This window comes from Rhipicephalus microplus, unplaced genomic scaffold (assembly GCF_043290135.1).
Source record: "Rhipicephalus microplus isolate Deutch F79 unplaced genomic scaffold, USDA_Rmic scaffold_23, whole genome shotgun sequence".
Lineage (NCBI taxonomy): Eukaryota > Metazoa > Arthropoda > Arachnida > Ixodida > Ixodidae > Rhipicephalus > Rhipicephalus microplus.
Window position 1 is genome coordinate 7,494,628 of NW_027464596.1, and position 23,034 is coordinate 7,517,661.

The 23,034-nt window shown below is 45.5% G+C and overlaps 2 protein-coding genes across 4 annotated transcripts in view; one reads left to right on the top strand and one right to left on the bottom strand.

Moving 5' to 3' along the window:
* Positions 1 to 14,495, top strand: part of LOC119169493 (uncharacterized) — an 87,312-nt gene extending 72,817 nt beyond the window's left edge. For both annotated transcript variants that reach the window (XM_075884000.1, XM_075884001.1), the window contains one exon: positions 5,627 to 14,495. In XM_075884000.1, coding sequence (XP_075740115.1) covers positions 8,602 to 10,425 — 1,824 coding nt within the window. In that variant the 5' untranslated portion in view covers positions 5,627 to 8,601 and the 3' untranslated portion in view covers positions 10,426 to 14,495. The remainder of the gene's footprint in view (positions 1 to 5,626) is intronic.
* Positions 14,496 to 16,125: 1,630 nt separating this feature from the next.
* LOC142786368 (uncharacterized) lies at positions 16,126 to 22,721 on the bottom strand. Of its 2 annotated transcripts, XM_075884028.1 has the most exons (4): positions 22,286 to 22,721; positions 20,048 to 20,136; positions 16,701 to 16,860; positions 16,126 to 16,603 (listed from the first exon to the last, which is right to left on the bottom strand). In XM_075884028.1, the coding sequence occupies exons 1-4, from the start codon at positions 22,287 to 22,289 to the stop codon at positions 16,341 to 16,343; spliced, it is 516 nt and encodes a 171-aa protein (XP_075740143.1). In that variant the 5' UTR covers positions 22,290 to 22,721; the 3' UTR covers positions 16,126 to 16,340. The 2 variants fall into 2 exon arrangements, with proteins under 2 accessions (XP_075740143.1, XP_075740142.1); XM_075884027.1 differs by lacking the exons at positions 20,048 to 20,136; positions 22,286 to 22,721 and having other exon boundaries at positions 16,701 to 18,141.
* Positions 22,722 to 23,034: the final 313 nt, after the last annotated feature.

Below are 23,034 nucleotides of genomic sequence, written 5' to 3' on the forward strand. Positions count from 1 at the left end.
TCTATCTATCTATCTATCTATCTATCTATCTATCTATCTATCTATCTATCTATCTATCTATCTATCTATCTATCTATCTATCTATCTATCTATCTATCTATCTATCTATCTATCTATCTATCTATCTATCTATCTATCTATCTATCTATCTATCTATCTATCTATCTATCTATCTATCTATCTATCTATCTATCTGTCTGTCTGTCTGTCTATCTATCTATCTATCTATCTATCTATCTATCTATCTATCTATCTATCTATCTATCTATCTATCTATCTATCTATCTATCTATCTATCTATCTATCTATCTATCTATCTATCTATCTATCTATCTGTCTGTCTGTCTGTCTGTCTGTCTGTCTGTCTGTCTGTCTGTCTGTCTATCTATCTATCTATCTATCTATCTATCTATCTATCTATCTATCTATCTATCTATCTATCTATCTATCTATCTATCTATCTATCTATCGGTCTACGTCTGGGTGATCTCGTGTTCACCTCTCAACTCAGGATAAACTAAAATTAGTATGGGAGGTATAGGACGGTTTGACGATTATGTTTAAAAAATTCTCTGGATTTAAATCATCTAATGACACCCTGGAAATCTTCCTCATGTCATAACCGATGCCTCGAAGTTTTATTCACTCGATTACACTGTCGTATTCCTCCATTAAATTTCTATTTGTTTAGGCCAGGCTTGACTCCCTCCCTACTTTGTTCTTTTTGTGGAGAAGAGGAAACTGGAAAACTTTTTGATCTCTTGTAGAAAGTTTTCAACATTAAAAAGATATCACTACAAATGCCGTTACGAATCCTTGGCTAGGCTTTGACAACGTCAAATTTACTATCCCTAGGCGCACGTACCCTAGGGCACAGCAACAGGAACGTTTGCGTGGCCGTGCAAGATTTCACTGCACAGTCTAAGAGATTTACTTAATAACTTCAATGCCAAAAGGTTCTCAATTAACCCATGTTGGCTATAAAAAATATTTTTCTTTGATCTCAATCAATGATTGATCATTCATTAGGAGCTAATTCATCTAAATTTTTCTGATGAATAAGTTGCAAAAATCAAAATTTCTGTTAATTTTCTTTTCGCCAGTATTTAAATATATACACTCGCTTTTTTTGTTAGCTTACCCGATTTTGTCCGATCTTTTAGGGTGGGTGTGAGCCACAAGTATAGAATCTACATCTACACCTACATTCAACTACCAACTCTTTACGCGATTCGCATTGTATGACACCTGGTTCTTAGTTTACTGTTCTAAAACGCATTACTACACACGCTAACGCGATTCCTTACCCGTCGTCAAGACTGCTTTGAGTCGGTTTGTAACGGAGATTCAAGCATTTGCGTGGCTCATTTGAAGAGTACTGGGCTGCCTCGCGGAAGACCCGAGTTTGATTCCCATTACGAAGACTGGTGACGGCGACGGCAGCAGCGGCCACTGCTACTGCCACTGCCGTCACCGGTGTCCGTAAGCATCCTGCCTAACATAGATTCGCTGTAAAAATTGACCAAGCAGTGATTTTCGAGGCACACCGGAATGAATCTCAGTTAAATGTGAGTCACGACCACTAGCAGCAAGAAACAGGTAGAGGTTAGAAATAAAGTGCTCAGTTCCTTTCAGTATGTCACTACAGAGGTTTAAAAGACTTAGGTTGGGAAGAAATAGTCGATGACAAACATTCCCGGGGGCTTTATTAACAGCTCAAACACGGACAATAGATGAGGCGCGATGTAAAACACATTGTAATCCAGGATTAAATGATATTAGTTGTGTTCCGCATGAGTACGTTTTACCGATACCGCGCTGAGCTGTGGTGAAAAATGAATTAGAATTGACGAAGGTAACTCGTTGGCAAAAATTACGTGTTCCAAACGTTTGCAACTGGTACTGGTCAGCGATATCAGGCACTCATTCTTGCGTGAGGTTTAATTGCCGAACTTAAGTACAGTAAAACCACCTTCTATATTTTTCATTATGAAGGCGGCGTAGACGAGTTTATGAATAACAGAACTATTTTTGTCTGTATGAGGAACCTAGACATGCGAGTGCTTTTTAAAATTTTGCTCTTAATGCCACGGAAACCCGGGGCTGAGTTTTAAGTGTCATTTTTACAAAGCCCTCTTTTATGCTATAGGACCTTCAAGAATATGTCTGTTATAACTGGTGTCATAAGTGTTTCCCGAAACTAAGTGTAAAGTTATGGAGGTAATGCATCATAGTCATCAATCTGACTACGCTCAAAGCAGGACAAAGACCTCTCCCATGTTCCACCGGTCAAGTCAGTCCTGAACTTGCTACTGCCACTTTACGCCCGCAAACTTACTAATTTCACCTGCCCACCTAGCTGTCTGTCTATCTACATCCGCTTGCCTTTTCTTGGAATCCGGTCTGTGATTGTTAATGGCTAGTGGTTATCCTGGCTTTGTGCTACGCACCCTCCTCATGACCATTTATTCTTCTTGATTACAACTATAGTGTCCTTAATCCCAGTTTGTTTGCTGACATACTCTACTCTCGTCTAGTCCCTTAGGGTTACGCCTATTATTTTAGTAACACATCCCAATAAAGCTAATAGTAACTTTTCGTAAGCCATTAAAAACTCCCCCTTACGCCTTAACTAGTAAGCGTTATCTTGGCGTGCATGTAACACACAACCTCTCTTGGAATATGAACGTTGAACACGTAAATAATAACGCAAATCGCATGCTTGAATGTCCTCACTGTAATTTTTTATCTGTTCCTTCAAATTTACTTTCGAAAAGTTTATTAGAGCGCGAAAACCTGACCCGATCACTCACACACGCACACACCCATGCATCAAATATACAACGTAAATTCTACACAGCACTCGTTAAATCTAAATTAAAGCACGCCTGTTCTGTTTGGGATCCGTCTAGCTCCGTAAGAACTAAAACCCTCGAGTCCGTTCAGAACCTTGTAGCTCGTTTTGTGGTAATTACTCTCGCTACGCCAGTGTTTCTTCAATGAAAGCTACTTTGGACTTATTAACACGTAAGTACTTCAGCTTAAACCTGTTTCACAAAATCGTTTGTGCAAATCCAACCCCTAAAGACGATATTTTCCTTCCACCAGAATATTTATAGACACGGTTTGACCATTACCTTAAAGATAAAGTTTCGTTATGCCTCACTAATATTTTTCATGCTTCTTTTTTGACGCAGATAAGCAGGGACTATAGAACTAGCTTCCGGCCTTCGTTGCTCTTCTTGAAGAATTTGCCGCCTATAAAATTGCAGTTATTGATGTATCGTTGTTAGACCACTCCTCTCTGCAATCTCCTTGGGCCCTGAGATTATCAAAATAAATAAATAAATAAATAAATAAATAAATCCTTGCTATTAACATGGCTTAAAATAGGCACGCAATTTACACCATATTCGGCGCCCTGAAAATATGAAGCCATATGGCTGATTGTGTTGCAGGAACTTCGAAGAGACAACTATAGTTGTTCGTTAAAGTTGTATGCTCATTATTTTTGCTGAAAGTAATCGATTGCTTGTAAGCAGACGAACATAGATAACTGTGCTGCTAAACATACACGCTAATAATGTTGTATTCACATGATTGGCAAACCGTAATCAAATTATTTGAATGGCTGTTCTTATTCAGGCGGTATTTCCTGTACTCATCTGAAACATTACCTGAAAATTAAAACTTCCTCCCTAAATATTACACCTTACACGACGCACGGAATCAAATTTCGCGTTGCTTATAAACAAAGCGCCATTAGCAAACAAAGCACCTACTGTCTCACTAAGCACAATGGCAACAAAACTATTTCTAGTGTAACAAAATCCAAGCCGGTCCATGATTGAATGATCACTTCCATTGACCGATCTGTGGGAGCATATTCACGAGAGAGTCCTTATGTCAGCGTCATACGTAGAAAGAACTGTAATATCTAAGCACCATTTCTAGCGAAGTATTCTTTCAATTGATTGTTCGGTAAATCAGTAAACTTAAGCTGCGCCTTTCATAAATGTGCTGAAATAGATGACAGTGGAAAAAAATATTAACATGGCTGAACGCTAAGCCAATCCGAAACTAAATCTGCATAGCGTTGCTCAGCGCCACCTCTTCCACATCACATGATAATATTTAGTCAAAACTAACACACGATAGTGTTTATTAAAACTAAAAAAGAACTTGGAGCGTTAACTTTTATTTCTAGATAGTCCTAACATTTATGTTTCTGCGAATGGAATGGTTACGATAAATGTGTTCCTAATAAAAAAGCCGGAGCTCTCAAACGGTATTCTTTCTGTCCCATCCTTGGTTAATCACCTGCGGAAAGTGTACTCCACAATGTAAAATATCTGATTTTGCGGTCAAAACCACTATATTATCTCGATTGTAACGCGACGGCTATTGTAATGCGAGGGGTGACTTTGCATGACGCCAAGCTAGAAAACTACATATTTCTGTATTTGACCTTAACACGACACTTGACTTTCAGTAGCAAAAAAAAGAAAGACCGCTGGCGGTTCATTCAAGTAACCGTGGGTTCCCCGCACTCAAACATGTAAGTGAGTGACAACACGTGTGTACAGCATATACAATGTTGTTTTACTGGTCGTATATGGCCCGGAGGTGCGAACTTTGGTTTACAATCGTATCTAGCAAAGTACACGTTGTGGTCGTCATTGCCAGGAAACTGTTGCTGTAGGACAGTGTCTGTTGCCAAGACGCTTCTTAAGAAAATGTAGCACGGCGGCACAGCAGTGGCGTTGGCCAGAAATTGTTCGTTTTGAATGTTGGCGATTTTCATCGAATTCTGGTGTCAAACTTCAGGTGATCGCATACCGTCCATGCAAAACAGATTCGACAGACAAGACATCGCTCTAACCTGCAGATAAAGAGTGCGGTTCGCGGAGATAGCGCCGTAAGGGATCCACGATGAGAAACGTTATCTGAGCGTTCCTGCGGGGATAGCGTCAACAGGGAAATTCCCTTTCTTGGGCTACATTTTTGCCACTACCTACTTCTCCACTGCATTAATGTGTAAAGAACAGCTACTTCGCTTTAGATTACACTTTTTTTACACGAAAAAATACATGTGCCTTTCTTTAAAATCACCGAATAAGCTGCCTGATTTCAAACAACGTTCTTTTCGTTGCTGCCTACTTTGCGTACTTGAAGCTTCCGTGAATATGTCTAGCCAGCATTCGTTCCTGCGCCCAAGGCGGCAATAAACAAAGCAGGAATCCGTTAGAACTGAGAGCCATGCCATTTCAGTGGTACAAGATCCAGAACGAAATGTGAACTAACATATCACGTGTTAAATTTGATTCAAATGAAACCCCGCATCAGACTGTTTAAAGCCACATGCTGCTGGGTATTGCGTTCTGACATGAATGCCGTATGACAGGGCTCTCAAATGCGTAGCCCGCAAACCTTCCGGTACAGCGGCCTCGTCTTATGTTTGTTTTTTCTATATAATCGCATCACTAACGTTACATCTTTGTTGAGCAGTATTAGCATTGTTTACTCACATAATGCAAGACATGACTGTTCTCAGGTGATGATGATGATGATGATGATGATGAACAAACTTCATTGAAATAGCAGGAATATCCTCCTCTCCTTTCAGGTGCGAGAGGGGGAAGAACCAAACCTAGACGACGGCCATGATCCCATGGGCCCTGGCAGCGTTTTCGGCCTGCCGTATTACGCGGGCTTGTAATTGAGAGTCAGAGCTGAGCAGTGCAATAATTCACCCACTCCCGTCTGGAAATTCGCCTTTCATGGAGGCCTTCGGGCATGCCCATAAAATGTGCCTCAAGTCCACCCTGTTGTTGCAAAATTTACACTTGACCTAGTCAAGTTCCGGCACGCAGCGGTTCATCGTAGGATTAGGAAACGTATGGGTCGAGAGTAAGTGCCATGCCCCCGCCTGTCCTTTGATCAATGATGTGTGTGTGGGAGAATAAATTCTCCTGCTTAGCCTGTAATACTGCACTATCTCTGTAATATGTCTGTAAGTGGTCATACGCTCAAGTCTCTCGTCGTCCTCCCAGCTCGACCAGGGCAATCCAGAGGCTCGGTCTGAGAGTTCTCGAGTTGTCTGGTGTGCAGCCTCATTGCCGGGTAAGGAAGAGTCAAGCCTTCGCTTTTCTTGAGTCACTGTATGTGATCCCTATGTATTAAAAAATCAGAGCCCATCTAAGAAGAGAATGATGATGAGGGGGGCTAAGCGTCCATCCATCCGTCTGTCTATTTGTCCGTGCTTGTGTTCATCCGTCCTTCCTCGCTTTCGTCCGTCTTTCCATCCGTGCTTGCGTCATACCGTCCATCTTTCCGTCCGTCTGTCCTCGCTTTCGTGCATCCACGCTTCCATCGGTTCGTTCGTCCGTCGGTCCGCCCGTGCATCTGTTCGTCTATCTATCCGTACGTGCTTCCGTCCATCTGTACATCCGTGCTTCCGTCTGCCTGGCCGTCCGTGCTTGCGTCTGTCTCTCCGTCGTGCTTGCATCCGTCTGTTCGTGCCTACGTCCATCCGTCTGTCTGTCCATCCATTCGTGCGTTCGTGCTTTCACCCGTCTGACTTTGTCTGTCCATCTGTCTGTTCCTCCGTCCATATGACTGTCTGTCTGTACATTTGTCTGTCTTTCTGTCCGTCTGTCTGTTTGTCTGTGTGTCCACCTGTCCACCTATCTGTCTGTCTACCCGTCTGTCGTCTATTTTTCCGTTCGCATGTCTGTCTGTCTGTCTGTCTGTCTGTCTGTCTGTCTGTCTGTCTGTCTGTCTGTCTGTCTGTCTGTCCGTGAACTATACAAATCGTTGAACTATACGAAAACCTCTAACTACATCTAGTAACATTATTTCCAACAACGTATACGCAAAACGCCATCTATTGACCAATTTCCAAACCACAGGTGTCTACATACTACTACTACTAATACTACAGACGAGGAAACAACCCACAATCTGAGGAGCTTTGTCCTTTAAAAAATGTGGAAGAGGAGCAATCTTGAGTGAATCGCTGTTCACATTTCCCCCTTTCAGGAGTTCCTCGAGTCTTCACGCCAAATCTCTTTGAGAAATCAAATGAACTCTATAGAGGCAAGGTCCAGAAGTTAATGAGAACACGGGGCCGAACGCGGAGGCTTCGTCCGAACACTATAGTAGCAATCTGGACAGATGCAGGCAGCGTTGCAGCAACCACTGGCTCGCATCTTCAGCTCGTACCTCGAGTAGAGATGGTGATGTTGCTCCAGCGCTGCACATTTCTTTTTCCTACATTAAAATTATTTTGTTCAACGTCCCCCCTTTCTATCAATCCTATCTTCATTCTCCTGGCCCCTTAGCGAATGAGTTCCATAACTGCGGCCTGCTATATCTCAGCGAGAGGTGCGATGAGCGTTTTTGATTATGCATTTGAAAGAGTTTTTGTAGCGTAAAGAGAAATACGGAAACAGGAAGGGATAGACTGAGAGGACAATCAATATTTCGCCTCGCGCTACAAAAATTATTTGAAACGCGAGCTCAGGTGTGTTTGAGACACTTGTCCCATAAAATGCAAATGTTCCTTGCCGGTCAATCGCACTCGTAAAACTAGGCCTGATTAAGAACCGCTTCAGCAGTGTGCATTCAACGGAGGAGAGTGTAGCTCTTATATTTTGAAACCATACAAAATTACAACAAGAAACAAACGGAGCGCCTTTTGTTTTCTTTAACATGAAAGTGCTAGAAGCCACGAAAACTTTAGTGACGTACTTTCGTCACAGAAAGGACGTGGAAAAAATACACATTCAAGAAGGCAAGAAGTTCTGTCTATAGGATTTGAACCCATGACCTCTCGGTCGACGATGTCTACTGAAGAGCACGCTATCCACTGCTTTTTTCTTTCTTTATTGTCCACTGCACCCCAATGACATACTGCGAAAGATTAAAAAACACGGCTTTTATATCTACCGCTGCCCTCACACAGTGCTTTTGAAGTGTAGTGATTTATTATGACCATGACATCTACAATTAGTTCTCTGAACACGTCATTTATGCACCTCCATCATATTCGGTGCGTTTTCAATGAAAGTACAATTTTGTAAAAGCTTTAACGCACCGTCAGGTGGCGAACTTATCCGCAGCGTCGGTGCGGCTAACGGCATCCACCAATACGAAAAACAAATTGATAGATCCTACATATAGTGTGAATCGATGATATGCGAAGCACGAATGAGAAATAATGATATGTCACTTTATAATCAGCATAACGTTACGAGGTGGAGGTAAATAATGTCATACATGACTTCTGTTAAGGGAGACGCTCTAGGTGCCGACCAGTGCGGACGCGCGAAGATCGGCTCCTGCTTTCAAGAATGCTTTCCTGTGGTATTCACGAATTTGTAGCCGAGTTTTTAGTCCCATCGTGTGCCTAAGTTCTCAAGGAATCAGCAGATACCACTTTTGTGCTGGTGAGTGGACTTTTAAACCGTTTTTGGGACATTTTACACGGCAACGCCACCGGGAGATTTAAGCCTAACCAAGGAGGCGATTGTCGCCGATGCACCGGCCCGGCGCCAACGCGACTCAACGCTCTGCGCGTTCCAGGATCTGCAACTGAGAATGGAATACCAAGTAGATGGAGAGGACATCTCTCCAGAGAATTGCACGGAAGACATGGGTTGGAAGGAAGCCGAAACGAGACGCTCAAGGAATAAGCAAGCCGCGGTTAGCGTTCCTGCTGCCAAGGGTTCGACCAAGGCTGGCGTTGCGGGAGACGCTCGAGCCAGTCGTAGTAGGTATGACACCAAGCATACAATCGTGCGAGCTGGACGCATGCCGCCACTACCTAAGGACTTCAGCAAAATTGTGCTACGACCACGTGGAGGATTAAATATCTCGAGAATGGGCACTGGAGCCGTGGCAGACGCGATAGTACTGGCGGCCGGCGTCAAAGAGGAAGAGGCCATTCAGGACATCATCTGTTCCAACTTGCAGCAGAACATTATGGTGGCAAGCACTCCGGACCAAGACAGAGCTTCAAGATACCTCAAGGTCAAGCAAATTGACATTGGAGGCAAAGTTTTCGAGGTTAGCGCGTACGCCGCGGCACCCCACTATACTTGTAAAGGAGTGATTCACGGGATCCCCGTAAGCGATACTCAGGACATTTTGACCCGAAAGATTGTGAACGCGAACAACCCGCTCGCGCTGCAGGCCAAGAGAATCAAGGACACCGGGACAATCATCATAGCGTTCGAAGGACACAAGGTGCCCAGATTCGTGAGATATGGACTTTCACTTTTGCAGTGCTCCCTCTACCGCAAGAACATCGATATTTGTTACGTCCGTGGAAAGCTGGGACATCGGTCTGACGTCTGTCCGAACCCAGCTGAAACAATCTGCAGAGGCTGCGAGATCAAGAACCCAGATAGCCTGCACCAGTGCAATCCAAGATGCAGGCTGTGCGACGGTCACCATCCCACGGCAGACAAGGAGTGCAAGAACAGGTTCTTAGTGCCATACGTCGTCAGACGCAGACGTTGGGAAAGATCGCGAGCAGCCGCAGAAGCCCGGGACGCATCAATCACATCGAGTCCAGACATCAACGACAAGCAGCTTATTCCAGCCTACGGGACCCAGAGCATCCAGACTACACAAGAACAGGAAAGGCGGCCCCACTCCAGGGGGAGGTCGCGTTCCAGAAGAGGTTCTAGACCCAAGGCTCGCTCCCAATCATGGGGGCGCTCGAGTTCTCAAGGTCACCATCAGGGTCGCAATCAGCCTGGGCGGCGCCCGAACGACCAGCTGCCTGGCGTTCTGTTCGATATCTTGGCTTCACACCCGGGAAGGACGCCTGCAGTTACTTCGAAAGGCAGCTGGGCTGAGCGAGTGCGCAACGGCGGGGCAGAGGTGATGACAGGTAAGCTACCAGAGCATGATAGAATTGCACAGCTAGAGCAAGAAAACGCGAGACTTACAAAATCGAATGAGAGGCTATCAGCTGAGTTAAAGGAAATAAAAATTCTTCTCACTAAGCTAACCAGCGCGCAATCTTCACAGCCAATGCCTCAGCCAGTTGATGTCCCTGTTGCTGAAAACGTGGGGGACTCGAGAACCACGAAAAAGAGGGCAGTCATGGCAGAACACGTGGAAGCCAACCAAACGACCATGTCAGATATGAAAGAGGTGTTTGACACGCTCAGCAAAGTAGTAGCCAATCTTAGCGAGCAGATGGGTAGGCTACAATCAAGCGTGGCGGCACTGGAAGAGCATATGACTTTGCGCATTACAAAGGTCGATGCATATCTGCACATCACAGCAAGGCCTCCTCATGCACCAAGCTTACCCCTTCGGCCACCAATACTAGTGGTACGAAACCTGTCGACAGGTGCAGCATCAGGCTCTGGCCGCCCATGTAATAACCATGATGGCAGCGCTACGTGAAGCATTTCGTATCTAGCAATGGAACTGTAGAGGTTACCTTAAAAAGAAGGCAACCCTGCAGCAGTATGTCAGGAGCAGCCAAGAAAAGCCTCATATTATATTATTACAAGAGACCCTTTCACCGCAAGCAACGTTGCCTAGATTCCGGCCTGTAATAGGGGATACTGAAGGGAGGGGAGTCTGCACCTTCGTATGCAAGAAACTAACGCACGTAACCCACGACCTCAAGATAGAAGCAGGCCGGTTGGAACGCGTCTTGGTAGAGATCGTGCCGGGTACTAGCAACCGTCAGAGCATTTTCATTCTTAATATATACAGCAGTCCAAAGGAACAAAAGCAAGGGTTCAAGACGGTTCTAAAGAAAGCTGTTAATATCGCCGGGGAATGTCCACTCGTCATAGCAGGTGATTTCAACGCCCCTCATCATACATGGGGTTACAAGTACAACACTGGGAAAGGAAATTGACTTTGGCAAAGTGCCAGTGAACTTGATCTCACCCTAATCACAGACCCCAGACTACCAACAAGGCTTGCTACATCTTGCTGCAGGGATTCCACCCCGGACCTTACATTTGTAAGGAACATCAAGAAGGCCCAGTGGATGAACCTTGCTGTAGACCTAGAAAGTGACCACTGCATTCTTGCCACTACCTTCTGCGTGGAGCGTAAAAAGCAGAGAGAATTCCACTTCACAGACTGGGATAAGTTCAGGAAGATAAGGATGGAAAGGGACAAGATGACCACAGACAAGGCTTGGAGCAGTGGGTCGAACAGATTAAAGATGACATCAAATCCGTCTCCTCCACCATTACCACTGATTTTCCGGTTGAAAGAATGGATAGCCGGCTCGCTCATCTTCTTGAGGCAAAGCAAGCACTACTGAACCGTTGGAAGGGTCAGCGCCTGAACCGAAGACTGAGGAAGAAGATAGCCGAGGTAAACAGATCAGTCGAGGAACATTGTCGCGCACTATCGAGGCAGCAATGGGACGAAATCTGCAACTCCGTTGATGGTCAGACGCGCAATGGCAAGACATGGAATATGTGAAAGCACCTCCTCAACGAAAACACCACCAAAACAAATCAAAAACATGTTATCGCTCGAATTTTGCATAAAGAGATAGGGCGCACTACAGAACAGCAAGGTGTCCAGCATCTCGTGCATAAGTACCTCCCAATCAAAAGAGGATTGGCACCACCAAGTAGACAGTACCAGGGCACGCCAAATCCAGGTCTTGAGGGCGACTTTAACATCGAGGAGATCAGAAGAGCCTTGCATGATCTCAATGGCAGGTCGGCCCGTGGCCCGGACGGTATATCAAACAAGGCCCTGCGTAACCTTGATGACGATTCAATTGAAACCCTGAGGGATTTGATCAATTCAGCATGGAAAGAAGGCAAGGTGCCAGCGCAGTGGAGGCTGGCCAGCGCGATCCTTATTCCTAAGCCAGGAAAGCCCCCTAACTTGGACAACATGAGGCCAATATCCTTGACATCATGTATCGGCAAGGTCGCAGAACATGCCATACTGCACAGGATAACGAAGTACTTGGAAGATAACGACATATATACACACAATATGTTTGGATTCAGGGCAGGGCTATCCACACAAGATGCATTGAAGCTTATCAAACACCAGGTCATTGACAATGAAACCAGAGACGTGAGAGCCATTCTGTGCCTAGATCTAGCAAAAGCGTTTGACAACATCCACCCCTCATTCATACTCGAAGCAATTTCCAAGCTTGGTCTAGGAAAAGCCTTCTATGACTACGTATGGTCCTTTCTTACAGATCGGAAAGCCGTGATGAAGATTGCAGATATCGAGACCGCAGCAGTCGAACTAGAAGCAAGGGGCACGCCACAAGGGGCAGTGATTTCACCAATGCTGTTCAACATTGCCATGATTGGACTGTCAAAGAAATTATTGAGCATTGAAGGATTGAAGCACAGCGTCTACGCAGAAGACATTACCATCTGGTGCACAGGTGGAAGCGAGGGGCAGATTGAGAGCGCTCTGCAAGAGGCGATTGACACCGTAGAAGACTACCTTCACCCTTCCGGGCTCAAGTGCTCCTCGAGTAAGTCAGAACTTTTGCTTTATCGGACTGCACGCCGGGGACCGAAGCCCAGAGGATGGAAGCCGTTAAACCAGATAGACATCCACCTCTGTACAAATCAAGGGGATGCCATCCAGAGGGTCGACTCCATCAAAGTCCTGGGAATGCTGATAGAGTCTACCAGCGCCAACAGCAAATCTATAGCCAAGTTAACTCGGAAAACAGACAGTGCGGTGCACCTCATACGCAGAGTGGCCAACAAAAGAAATGGGATCAAGGAAGACAACCTCATCAGGTTGATGCAAGCGTTTGTTCTAAGTCACTTCACATACGAGGCAGCAATGCACAACTGGTCAAGAGCAGAGTCCGAGACACTGAATGTGCTCCTCAGGAAAGTTATCAACAAGGTCCTGGGCCTACCTATACATACCAGCACCGAGCGTCTGCTTGAGCTTGGCATACACAACACGCTCCAAGAAATAGCAGAAGCCCAAGAGAGAGCACAGTTTGCAAGGTTATCTACTACAAGGTCAGGGAGAATGATCCTGCAGGAGCTGGGCCAACATCCAATAGCAATCAGACGCAATTACAATGATATCCCTGACAACATCAGGGAGACTATCACGGTATCTCCTATACCGAGAAACATGCATCCAGAACACAACGTCGGAAGAAGAGTAGCGAGGGCCAGGACTATACTTCGTCAAGTCTCAAACGAGGAACGAGGGGTCGTATTTCTTGACGCGGCTTCCTACGCCAATGGGAAAGCGTTTGTGGCAGTGGTAGTCAATGGGGCTGGCCATGTCGTCAACTCAGCGATGGTCAGGGCGAAAGACCCAATCATTGCGGAACAAGTGGCCATCGCCTTAGCACTCAAGATGGATAACATTGAAGTCGTCTACAGTGATTCCATGGCAGCACTACGGGCGTTCGCCAAGGAGACGGTCTGTGAATAAACGCTGAAAATACTGCAAGGCGAGAACATAACACATCATCTTCTGAGTTGGTTCCCAGCTCTCCTTGGACAAATCAACGATTCCCCTCCCAATCTCAACGAAGCAGCACACGAGGCGCCGCGAGAACTCTCCAACCACTCCTCCCCGGGGATGCGTTCTACCGGTGAAGGGGATAACCGGGAAATTTTTACAACATATAACGAGCTCACTAAACATTTATACCTGTCTAGATGGATTTTCCCTCCACCTCACAAAAATCTAACCCGGCCCCAAGCACTTACATTAAGGCTTTTGCAAACGCGGATGTACCCTACTTTGAAAATGTTACACATCATGTACCCTGACCTATACCCAAGTAATCTTTGTCCACATTGTGGGGAAATAGCTTCATTAGAGCACATGCTCTGGCAGTGCACCAAATTCGCTCATTTATCGCACATCACCTCTGCCAGATGGGAGGCGGCAATCCGCAGCTCGTCCTTGGCAGATCAGCTCTGGGCTGTCCACCAAGCCCGCGAGGCGGCTGAGGAGCTTGGCATCTCAGTCCCCACGTGGGAGCTGCCCGCAACACAGTGATCTGTGTTTTGGAGGACCAAATAAAAGTTTATCCAATCCAATCCAATGACTTCTGTGTCATAGTTATCATGTTAAGATGTGTCGTTTACCTGCGTCATCTAGTCACATCACGTGATACCAAATTTAGTATATGTGGAGCTTGCGAAACGGCCACGAGCACGCTATGAGTGTGGTATGATGTCATGTTCTTACATGACACGCATGTCAGGATTATTGTGTTTGCACCTGTCATACATTTCGTCATCGATTGGCATTATGTAACACCTAATGAGCTAGCAAAACGGCCGCGAACACATCGTGAAAGGCCCAATATACTGCAATGTAGCGTTGACGCGCACGCACACTGCGCACAGCGACGCTACATTAGCAAAACGCCTGATGCCAGGCGCGACCAGCGTCCGTCGGTGTGGCCCCTTGGCAACCAGTGCGAAATGCAACATGCTGCATTTCCCACCGATGCGCTACCCACACACACTGCGTCTCCCTCTTTTCGTGACGAAGGGACGCCGGATGCACTGAAACGCGCCCGCGCCAAAGCAACGCAGCGCGGCGTGCGCCTGCGACTACATGGCAGGCCCGGCACCTGGCATGGCAACGCCGGCGTGACGCGACGAAATGAACGCCGGCGAGGACGCCCGCCACGCCATGTAAAAATGTATACCGGCACCTTGACTGTAGCATGTAGTGAAGTTCTCACATGACACGCATCTCATAATTATCATGTTTGCACCAGTCACATACCTTCGTCACTCATTGGCATCCCGTAATAGCAAATTTGGCATATGTTAAGCTAGCAAAACGGCTGTGAGCGCATCAGTGTGGCATGTAGCGGTATTGTTACATGACACGCATCTCGTGATTATCATGTTTGGGTGTGTCATTTACCTATGTCGTCCGTTCGCGTCACGTAATACCGAGTTTGGTACTTGTGAAGCTTGCGAAATGGCCGCGAGTGCATCAAGAGCGTAGCATGTAGTCATGTTGTTACATGACACGCATCTCATGTTTATCATGTTTGCACCAGTATCATAGCTTCGTCATCCATTCATGTCCTGTAATACCAAATTTGGTATAAGTGTAGCTAGTGAAACGGCCGCCAGCGCATCATGAGCGTGGCATGTAGTGTTATGAATTCACTGTGTCGCGATGGTAGCGGTAGCGAAGAGCGGCGAGCAGTCGAACGGACTTCGCTGAAGCCTTCGCCAGAAGGCGAAATTGGGATGCAATCTGTTTTCAAAACAGCAACAAGAAGGAGCGTTTACTGTAGCAGGTTGTCGTTTGTACAGGGCCGACCAGCACGACAACATCGGCTAGGGCAAAATCCTCCAAACATGGGGCCGCTACGGCCTTAAATAACCCCAGGCAGCACGCCGCCGTTGGACCAATCTTGGACCAACATCGGCTAGCATCGGCACCGACGTCGGGCCGACGTCGGAAGTGCAACTTCTTCCAATGTCGGGCCGACGTTCAAGCCAATGATGGGCCGACGTTCAAGCCAATGATGGGCCGACGTTTTGCCGATGTTTTAGCCAGTATGCAACCAACATTGGGCCGACGAAGGCCCATCGTATTGCCGACAAAGCTGGCAATGTTCGGCCAACATTGGGCCATATTTCAGCCAATCACATGCCATTTTTACGCCGATGTTTGCTGCACGACGAATATTGGCTACGGATGTACGACCGACATTGGACCAATCCAGGGCCACATTGTAGCCAATCAAATGCCGTTATTACACCGATGTTTCCTGCACGACGAATATTGGCTACTGATTGGCTTGCCATTATGTAACCATTATTAGTAGGGAATTTTTCTTACCTAAAGATTTAAACAATATGCCTCGATGACCCGCTCTTGTAGCTTTGCAGCCCTGTATACTTGGAGCAACAGAAAATTGAATGCTGAGAACTGAAAGCAGTTACTCGATCTATTTCATCTTTTATACCTCATTCCCTTTGCTAACACTAGAAGTGTAGTTTATTTTTTTACCAATTTATCTTTTGCAATAGCGAGTGCTTTATTTGGTACTGGTATTTGGTACAGCAGATAGAAAAAAGTCGTTAGGAAGTAAATGCTGAAAGCGTATGTCCCCCACTTGCAATCCCCACATATGTCCCCCACATGGTAATCGAGAATATTCATAGTTTAGAGCATTTTTTTGTAACTAAAACATGGTGATGGTGCTTCCGAATCAGCATAAGCTAGCCGAACAGTGCACCACCGACAGTCTGCAGACTATTTATTCTTTGTTTTTTTTTATTTATTTGGTACAACAAAAATTGATACATTGAAAAATATATATACACAACTAAAAAAGGCCCACTCTACTGCAGGTCAGGTTGCGTTGGGGGCACAGTGACAGTGGTGCTGTCAAGGCCCTGGCTGCTGTGGCTGGGCAGGAAGCCAGCTGCCGCGAGCAGCCGATAATCTGCACTCTGAGAGTGGGGATCATCGGGCTGCTCCACAACAAATGTTTCTCTGAAGCGCCGCTTCCTGCCCCCACAGCGATCACCAGACCCTGGCAGCCACCTCTTAATAAAGTTGAGGGCCTCCGCCTGGTCGCACCCTGCTTTTTGGCAGATGACATCTGCATACAAGAACAGAAATACCATAGTACACATGAAGCACTGCAGTACAGAGAATACACAAGGGTACACACACATAAAACAATGAACAAGTCTAACCTGTCACTAATCTACAGAGCCTCAGGTTCACAAAGGCCCTTTTCCCTTTTCTGCCATGAAGGCTGTACAGCACTTGCACGTCACGTGCCAATACAGCCTTCATGGCATTCACACCAATTTCTCGGAGGCCACGTCCCCCAATCTGCAGGAGGTGCTTGCGCTGTAAAAAAATGCAAGAAGCATAGATGGGGTAAACGCAACAGCACATCGAAATGTTTTCATGATAAAAATCTGCAAGAAGAGGACACTGAAAACAACAACTTGAATTTTTGGGCATCACAACATTTCATTGTTTTTTTACGCTAACTTCAACTCACTTGACCTAAAATGGTTTCCACATCAGCCCTCTCACACTCAGTGTGAGAACCTTTCAGAGTCCTTCTCTGAATGCAGTTTCGCTGTTATGAAATCAAATACAACACTGTTATAACCCTTAATAAATATTGATTCTAGCTATGAAATAGTATAATTACTTTGTACAGTGCTCAAATTCCAATACACGTTTCTTCGAGGTTACAATGTCTTTGCCTGAATGTTGACCAGGAGTAGCTTCTACAGGTGAAAAACGATAAAATATGTGGAATTCAAAAAGAAGCTTGGACATGTTTTTAATCAATGCATTGTAAGCAGAGCACAACAAGATAAATGAACATGATCAAGGCGTACTAAGAGGCAACCTTAGAGCGACCAAATCTTGGTCATAGATGAAACTGATAGAAAAATAAAGGTCGCACCATTTGCTGTTTATATTTTTCTGTGATAGCCAACAAAGAGGCATGTCGCTATAGAAATCTCATCACAATAAACAAAGGTGCATTTTTCTTCACACTGCGAAATTGGGTGAATGTTAGATTTTTAAAAAAGTAAGAAATCGGCTAACACAAGGCAGGGTGAACTGTAGCTCAAAGTAGAGAGAGCCGCAGCGGACACGAAATAGGGTGATAAATGAACAAAATTACTGAATGTCTGTTTTAAGCAGGCTATTGCTAGTCACTGCCCATCAAACACACGATGCCGCCTACATCGTCTGCTAGCTTAGGACAGTTCACTCGGACTTCGCAGACTATAGTAAATACAGTCGAATCTCATTAATTCCAACACACTTAATTCGAACTGACGCTGTGGTCCTATCAAAGCTATACTGCGCTCCGAAAATGCTCTCAGCACCCCGCCCAATCCTGCGGTGGCACTTCAGACACCTCATCGCTGTGCTTGAAGAAAAAAATGAAGAAAAGGAAAGAAAAGACTGCGGTGGAATGTTTGCCAAATGCCAATCTGCGACATTCCTGTGCCACGCTTCGGCTTTTTCCGTCCCTGCCACATAGAGACCCTTCTCCTCTTAACACTGCGCATGAAGAGAAAGAGGGGGAAAAAAGCTGTCACAGAGAGTTGGCTCTCTCATGCCGATCTGCAACGCGCCGGTGTCACGCTTCCCTGTTTTTCGTTCCTGCTATGTAGAGACTCTTCTCCTTTCGACACCGCGCATGAAGAGAGAGAAAAAAAAAAAGCTGCCGCGGAGTGTTTCTCTCTCGAATGCCGATCTGCTTTTCTCCAGGTGGAGACGCTTCTCCATTCTCATCATGTGCTGGCCACGCTCCGGCTGCAGCGCAGATGGTAACAGTGGAAACACAGTTGTCTTCGAAGAGTGTCAGCACTGGACATTGCCGCGCGCAACTTCTTTTGCCAGGAGAATACTGAAGCCGAAGTACAAATGCTTTGCAAACTGCATGCAAAAGTTGTTGACTCGTTGCAAGGCCAACATGTACAGACATGTATTGACTACTTTAATTAATGATGGATGTCCTGCAATTTGTGAATAAAACTTCTCCATGCACATGCATCACTGCATGGTGAGCCCTCCGCTCGTTTACCGTATTTACTCTATTCTACCGCGCCCTCGATTGTAACGCGCGCCCGGTTTCAATGACCAAAAAAAAAAAAAACAGACAAACAAAAAAACAAACAAAAAACAAAAACAAGACATCGGTTGCAACGCGCACCCTTTTTTCTCGTTGGCCCACTTGATCACACCACTCGCGAAAACGACTCTTTTTGAGACCGTCTTCCGTTTAAATATGAAGTACGGGGGAAGCTTATGCCTATCTGACGTGCAACAGAGCATTGCTGTCACTCTAGTTTTACCGTGGCCCGATGTCAGTACACAAACTTGCTTCGCCCCTTTCTCCTAAACGGTTGTGGTGCCAGGCATGTCGAAGTAAAGAGGCGTGTGATCGGCATTCCCGATTTGCCCAAGCAGGTAGCCGTTGTTGTGCCGCAAGTTTAGGAGGAACCTCTGAAGACTCTGAAGCTTTTCTTCGTACTCCTCCGGCAACTTCCGGCATATGCCCGTTCGCCTTCGGAGGGAAAAGCCTTTTCTCTTCATAAAGTTCGTTAGCCAGCACCTGCTCGCTTTAAAATGGCTCTGCATTAGCCCTTTTTCTAAGGCTAACTGCATAGCCTGCACTTGGAGCAGTTCTGTCGTCACGGGCCGCTGTGCCGCTCACTGCTTAATCACATACTCGCCGAGCAGCTCTTCAATTTGTGGAAACCGACCCTGCTGTGGTTCACTGAAGCCTTTGCGTGAATCTTTGCTGTCGACAATATTCTGCTTTAGTTTCCGCCAGTCCCGCACGCACGTTTCGGGAACTGCGAATGACCGCGATGCGGCCCGATTTCTGTCCGTTCCGGCACACGCGACGACTTTTCTTTTAGAAGCAGCATTGTGGTGCACTCGTCGAGTTTTTGGAGTCGGCCCTACCATGCCGTCGATGCTAATGTACTACAAGATGACGAACTCCTCAGCACACGTATGAAGTGCCGCGCATGGGAAACAGATAGGCAGAAATGACCGACGCACCATGCCGACGCACGTAGGGGGCGGCCATTTTGTAAGTGGCGATGGCAATAGAATGACCATATTCATTTTTTTTTTCGTACTCGATTCTAACGCACATGCGATTTATGAACTCTCTTAACCGGAAAAAAGGTGCGTGTTAGATTCAAGTAATTACGGTAACTTTCATTATTTTGAACTTCTTTTAATTTGAACAAATTTTCTGGCCTCTTTGAGTACGAATTATTCATATTCGACTGTAGTACAGTGGCTCATGAGATAACCTGACTAGTTTGTTTCCCGAAACACAGTATCTTAAAGCAGTACTAAATTTCTGCATGTTACATAGGCATATTAAAAATCAAGAAATATACACCAAAGCCGCAGCCACAGCTTTACTCTGCACAGCTGCCTCTGCTGCCTCCACTTCTCCAATTGTACCAGCAGGCAGCCGGGGAAGGTCAGAGGGGCGCTGTGCTGGCTGGGCGTGCTGAGGCACGGACAAGAGCCGTACCTTGTGCTTCAGCTGTCGCACCTCCTGCAGAACCTCTCTTTGTTGCTGCCGGATGCCAAGTTGGATCCGCAGGATCCGTAGCAATAGAGCTGAAACATACAAGAGTACATACCATATTTACTCGCACAATTTGCATCCTCACATAATTTGCTCACCAGTATAATTAGCCAGCCTGCTTTATTACAAGAAACTTTCTGCTCGCATACTTTGCCCTCCCCAACCAGCCCGAGCCACCTTGCCAGCACACACACAGACACATTTGACTTCATGATGCTCTGGTCAGGCACATCTCTTGTCGAGCAGGCGAGTGCAGTCTTACACAAAATGGACTGAGTGCAAGGTCCCTTCTTCCATGAACTTTTATGCTTTCCCTAGAATATCGAACTTGAAAACCGAAACCTGTTTATGTGTAGTCCGAAATGCCTAAAGGTTTGCCTCCTATCTTCCCACCTCTTCCACGGCAAGAATGTATTCCCGAGACACAGCACAGATGTTGAACGCGTGCAAAGACCTGTCACATCAACTAGATGAGACAGGTTTTTGCACTCATTTTTTTTTTCGGTTTCGCCATCTGGCAATTGCGTTTTTACCGTTCCTTGTGATAGGCTACAATAATTATATACGAGGCAGATTGCTGTTATAAAGCTTACCGAAGAAAACTGAAACCGTGCTACCGCTAAGCACATCAGCGTGGAGTTCTTCGACATGCAATATTCAGTATGGGAGCCAGCAGAAGAGTGCGTTGAATAAGACTTAGCATAGAAGCTTGGGTGTGTTGGTTAGATATTGGAGGGAACACAACGCAATAGAAGACTGGGACAAGGAATGGACACACACACACATGAAGGGCGACACACACAGCACTGTGTTGGCATCGCGCTTCCTTGTCTGCATCTTGCTTTACGTCGGGTTCCCGACAATTATTGGAGAGTACTTATGTTCTCTGGTATAACCCTGTCATGGGAACTGGTTTTTCTGAGCACTGTTCGGAAGAACTTCAAGAAAATGGGGGCATTTGAACAGGCTTAGCAAACAAATGACAATCCGCTTTGAGACAGCGGTGACAGCGCCTGCAACATATATTCCCAGTTGAGCTTTTAGGCCAGCGATTCCTACTAGCTTCGCACATGACCGGATTGACAAAAAAAGTACACATAATACGCGAGTATATACCGCATTTGACTCTGTAGCTTTGATGAACCAGGCAGATACATAAATTTATCCAAAACTCCATTGATTCTGTTGCAAAATTATTCAACAAACAAATTGCGATGTTATCCATGTTACTATACGATTGTGGCACTTTACCATTGCAGCTTTCCAGGAGGCACACATAGTGCAGCGTTAGTTCACCACTCGCAGTTAATTGTATGCAGTAGGTTGCTCACAGCAACTGACTGCATGCAATGGTGAACATCTTGCATGCTTGCACCGCTGTTTCAGCATGCTGGCTGCTTCCCATACGGCTATCAATTGATGTTCACAAAATTGGGAAGATGAAGAAAGACTACACAGTGCCCTCTGGCCACCCTATACTCCAAACCTCCAGCCAACAAACAAACAAAAGAAACAGAAGTATGCAAATGAATATTATTCCTAATGCAGCTGGAATGGAGTAGTTTTCACCAATTCTGTGTGTTAAGTCAATATGGAGTGAGTTAACTCCATAAAGTAGCTTTTCTCATAACAGTGTTCACTCTATTGTAACACAAGGAGTGACTTCATAGCATCTAGAAGGAAAAATAGAATCTTCAGTATTTGATAGAAATGTGAGGCTCTACCTTAAAACAACAATAATCTGGAAAAAGAACTCATTACATTCGAAAAAAAAAAGGTAGCACAGTTGATTCCCTTTACAAGAGACACTGATGTAACAGACAAACGGGGATAAGAGGCACCAGTGTGCAGGCTGACATTTGGCCCATCATGCATCAGGCACTCCGTAGATGCACCTGTGCAGCCGGGAGCCCTGCAGTCAAGCATGCTGAGCAAGACTGTTGACCACTGTACAATGACACATTGCCACAAAATTTCAATACTTCATTTCACAGACTTCTGCAAAAGCTTCTTACACTCTTGCATAATTTTTGCACAAGCTTCTCTCATTCTTGCGTGATTTTCGTCAGAACATATAAGTGTTGGAAGTTGTATGTCCCCAAAAACTTGCACAATACAAATAGCATACATTAAAGTCTATCACTTAATACATGCATAGTGTAACAATGAAAGGAAACTAACGCATGGTTTGCTCCGAGCCTTCCCCGTGCGGTGCCTCCTTGAGCCTTAGAGAGCACTGTACAGCTAGAGCAAAGTAGCATCAATCCAGTGTTAATGGCAGGTTAACAAGACAACAAAACTAACCCCCATATTCATAAACGCCCCCCGACTCGACTTTCACCCTTCAATTGACAGAGTTGAGCACTGTGCCGCTGCTCGTTTGAAAGCGACGCTGCGCTACTCGAGAATCACAGCAGATTATTGCTGACATGCAGCAATTTTCTCTGCTTAGAGACGGCGCTCCCATCAGCCATCTCAAGTGAAGGTGAAGCGTTGAGTGGAGGGACGTTCTAGAATACGGGGGTAAGATTGGTTGCAAGAACACTACAATAGACACACTTAATTTTTACACTTCATCTATATTGTACAGCTACACACATTCTGCATCCTTATAATGCAACATATACATCTGTGTACACATACGTCTGTGTACAACGACAGGCTTATAAAGTAAACACTGTAGGCTGCTCAAATAACACCTACACAAAAAAATTACCCAAAAGTGGCCATGCGCAAAGTACTTTTATTTGAAACTCACAAAACTTTTGCGGTGATGGAGAATAAATAAGACAGGTTACGCTTGGAGGCACATGAGACCTTCGCAGCTTTCATAAAGTACAAAAAACAATATGGTATGTGTGTGTGTATGTACGCATGAAGCTTCAGCCTTTACATACAGTTTCTTGAAAGAATCGACTATGAATTTTATG

Coding starts and splice junctions, on each gene's coding strand:
- LOC142786368 (XM_075884027.1), bottom strand. CDS start 16,977: ATGCCCAAAAATTCAAGTTGTTGTTTTCAGTGTCCTCTTCTTGCAGAT. Junction 16,604..16,700: donor GCTCTGTAGATTAGTGACAG/GTTAGACTTGTT, acceptor TCTTGTATGCAG/ATGTCATCTGCCAAAAAGCA.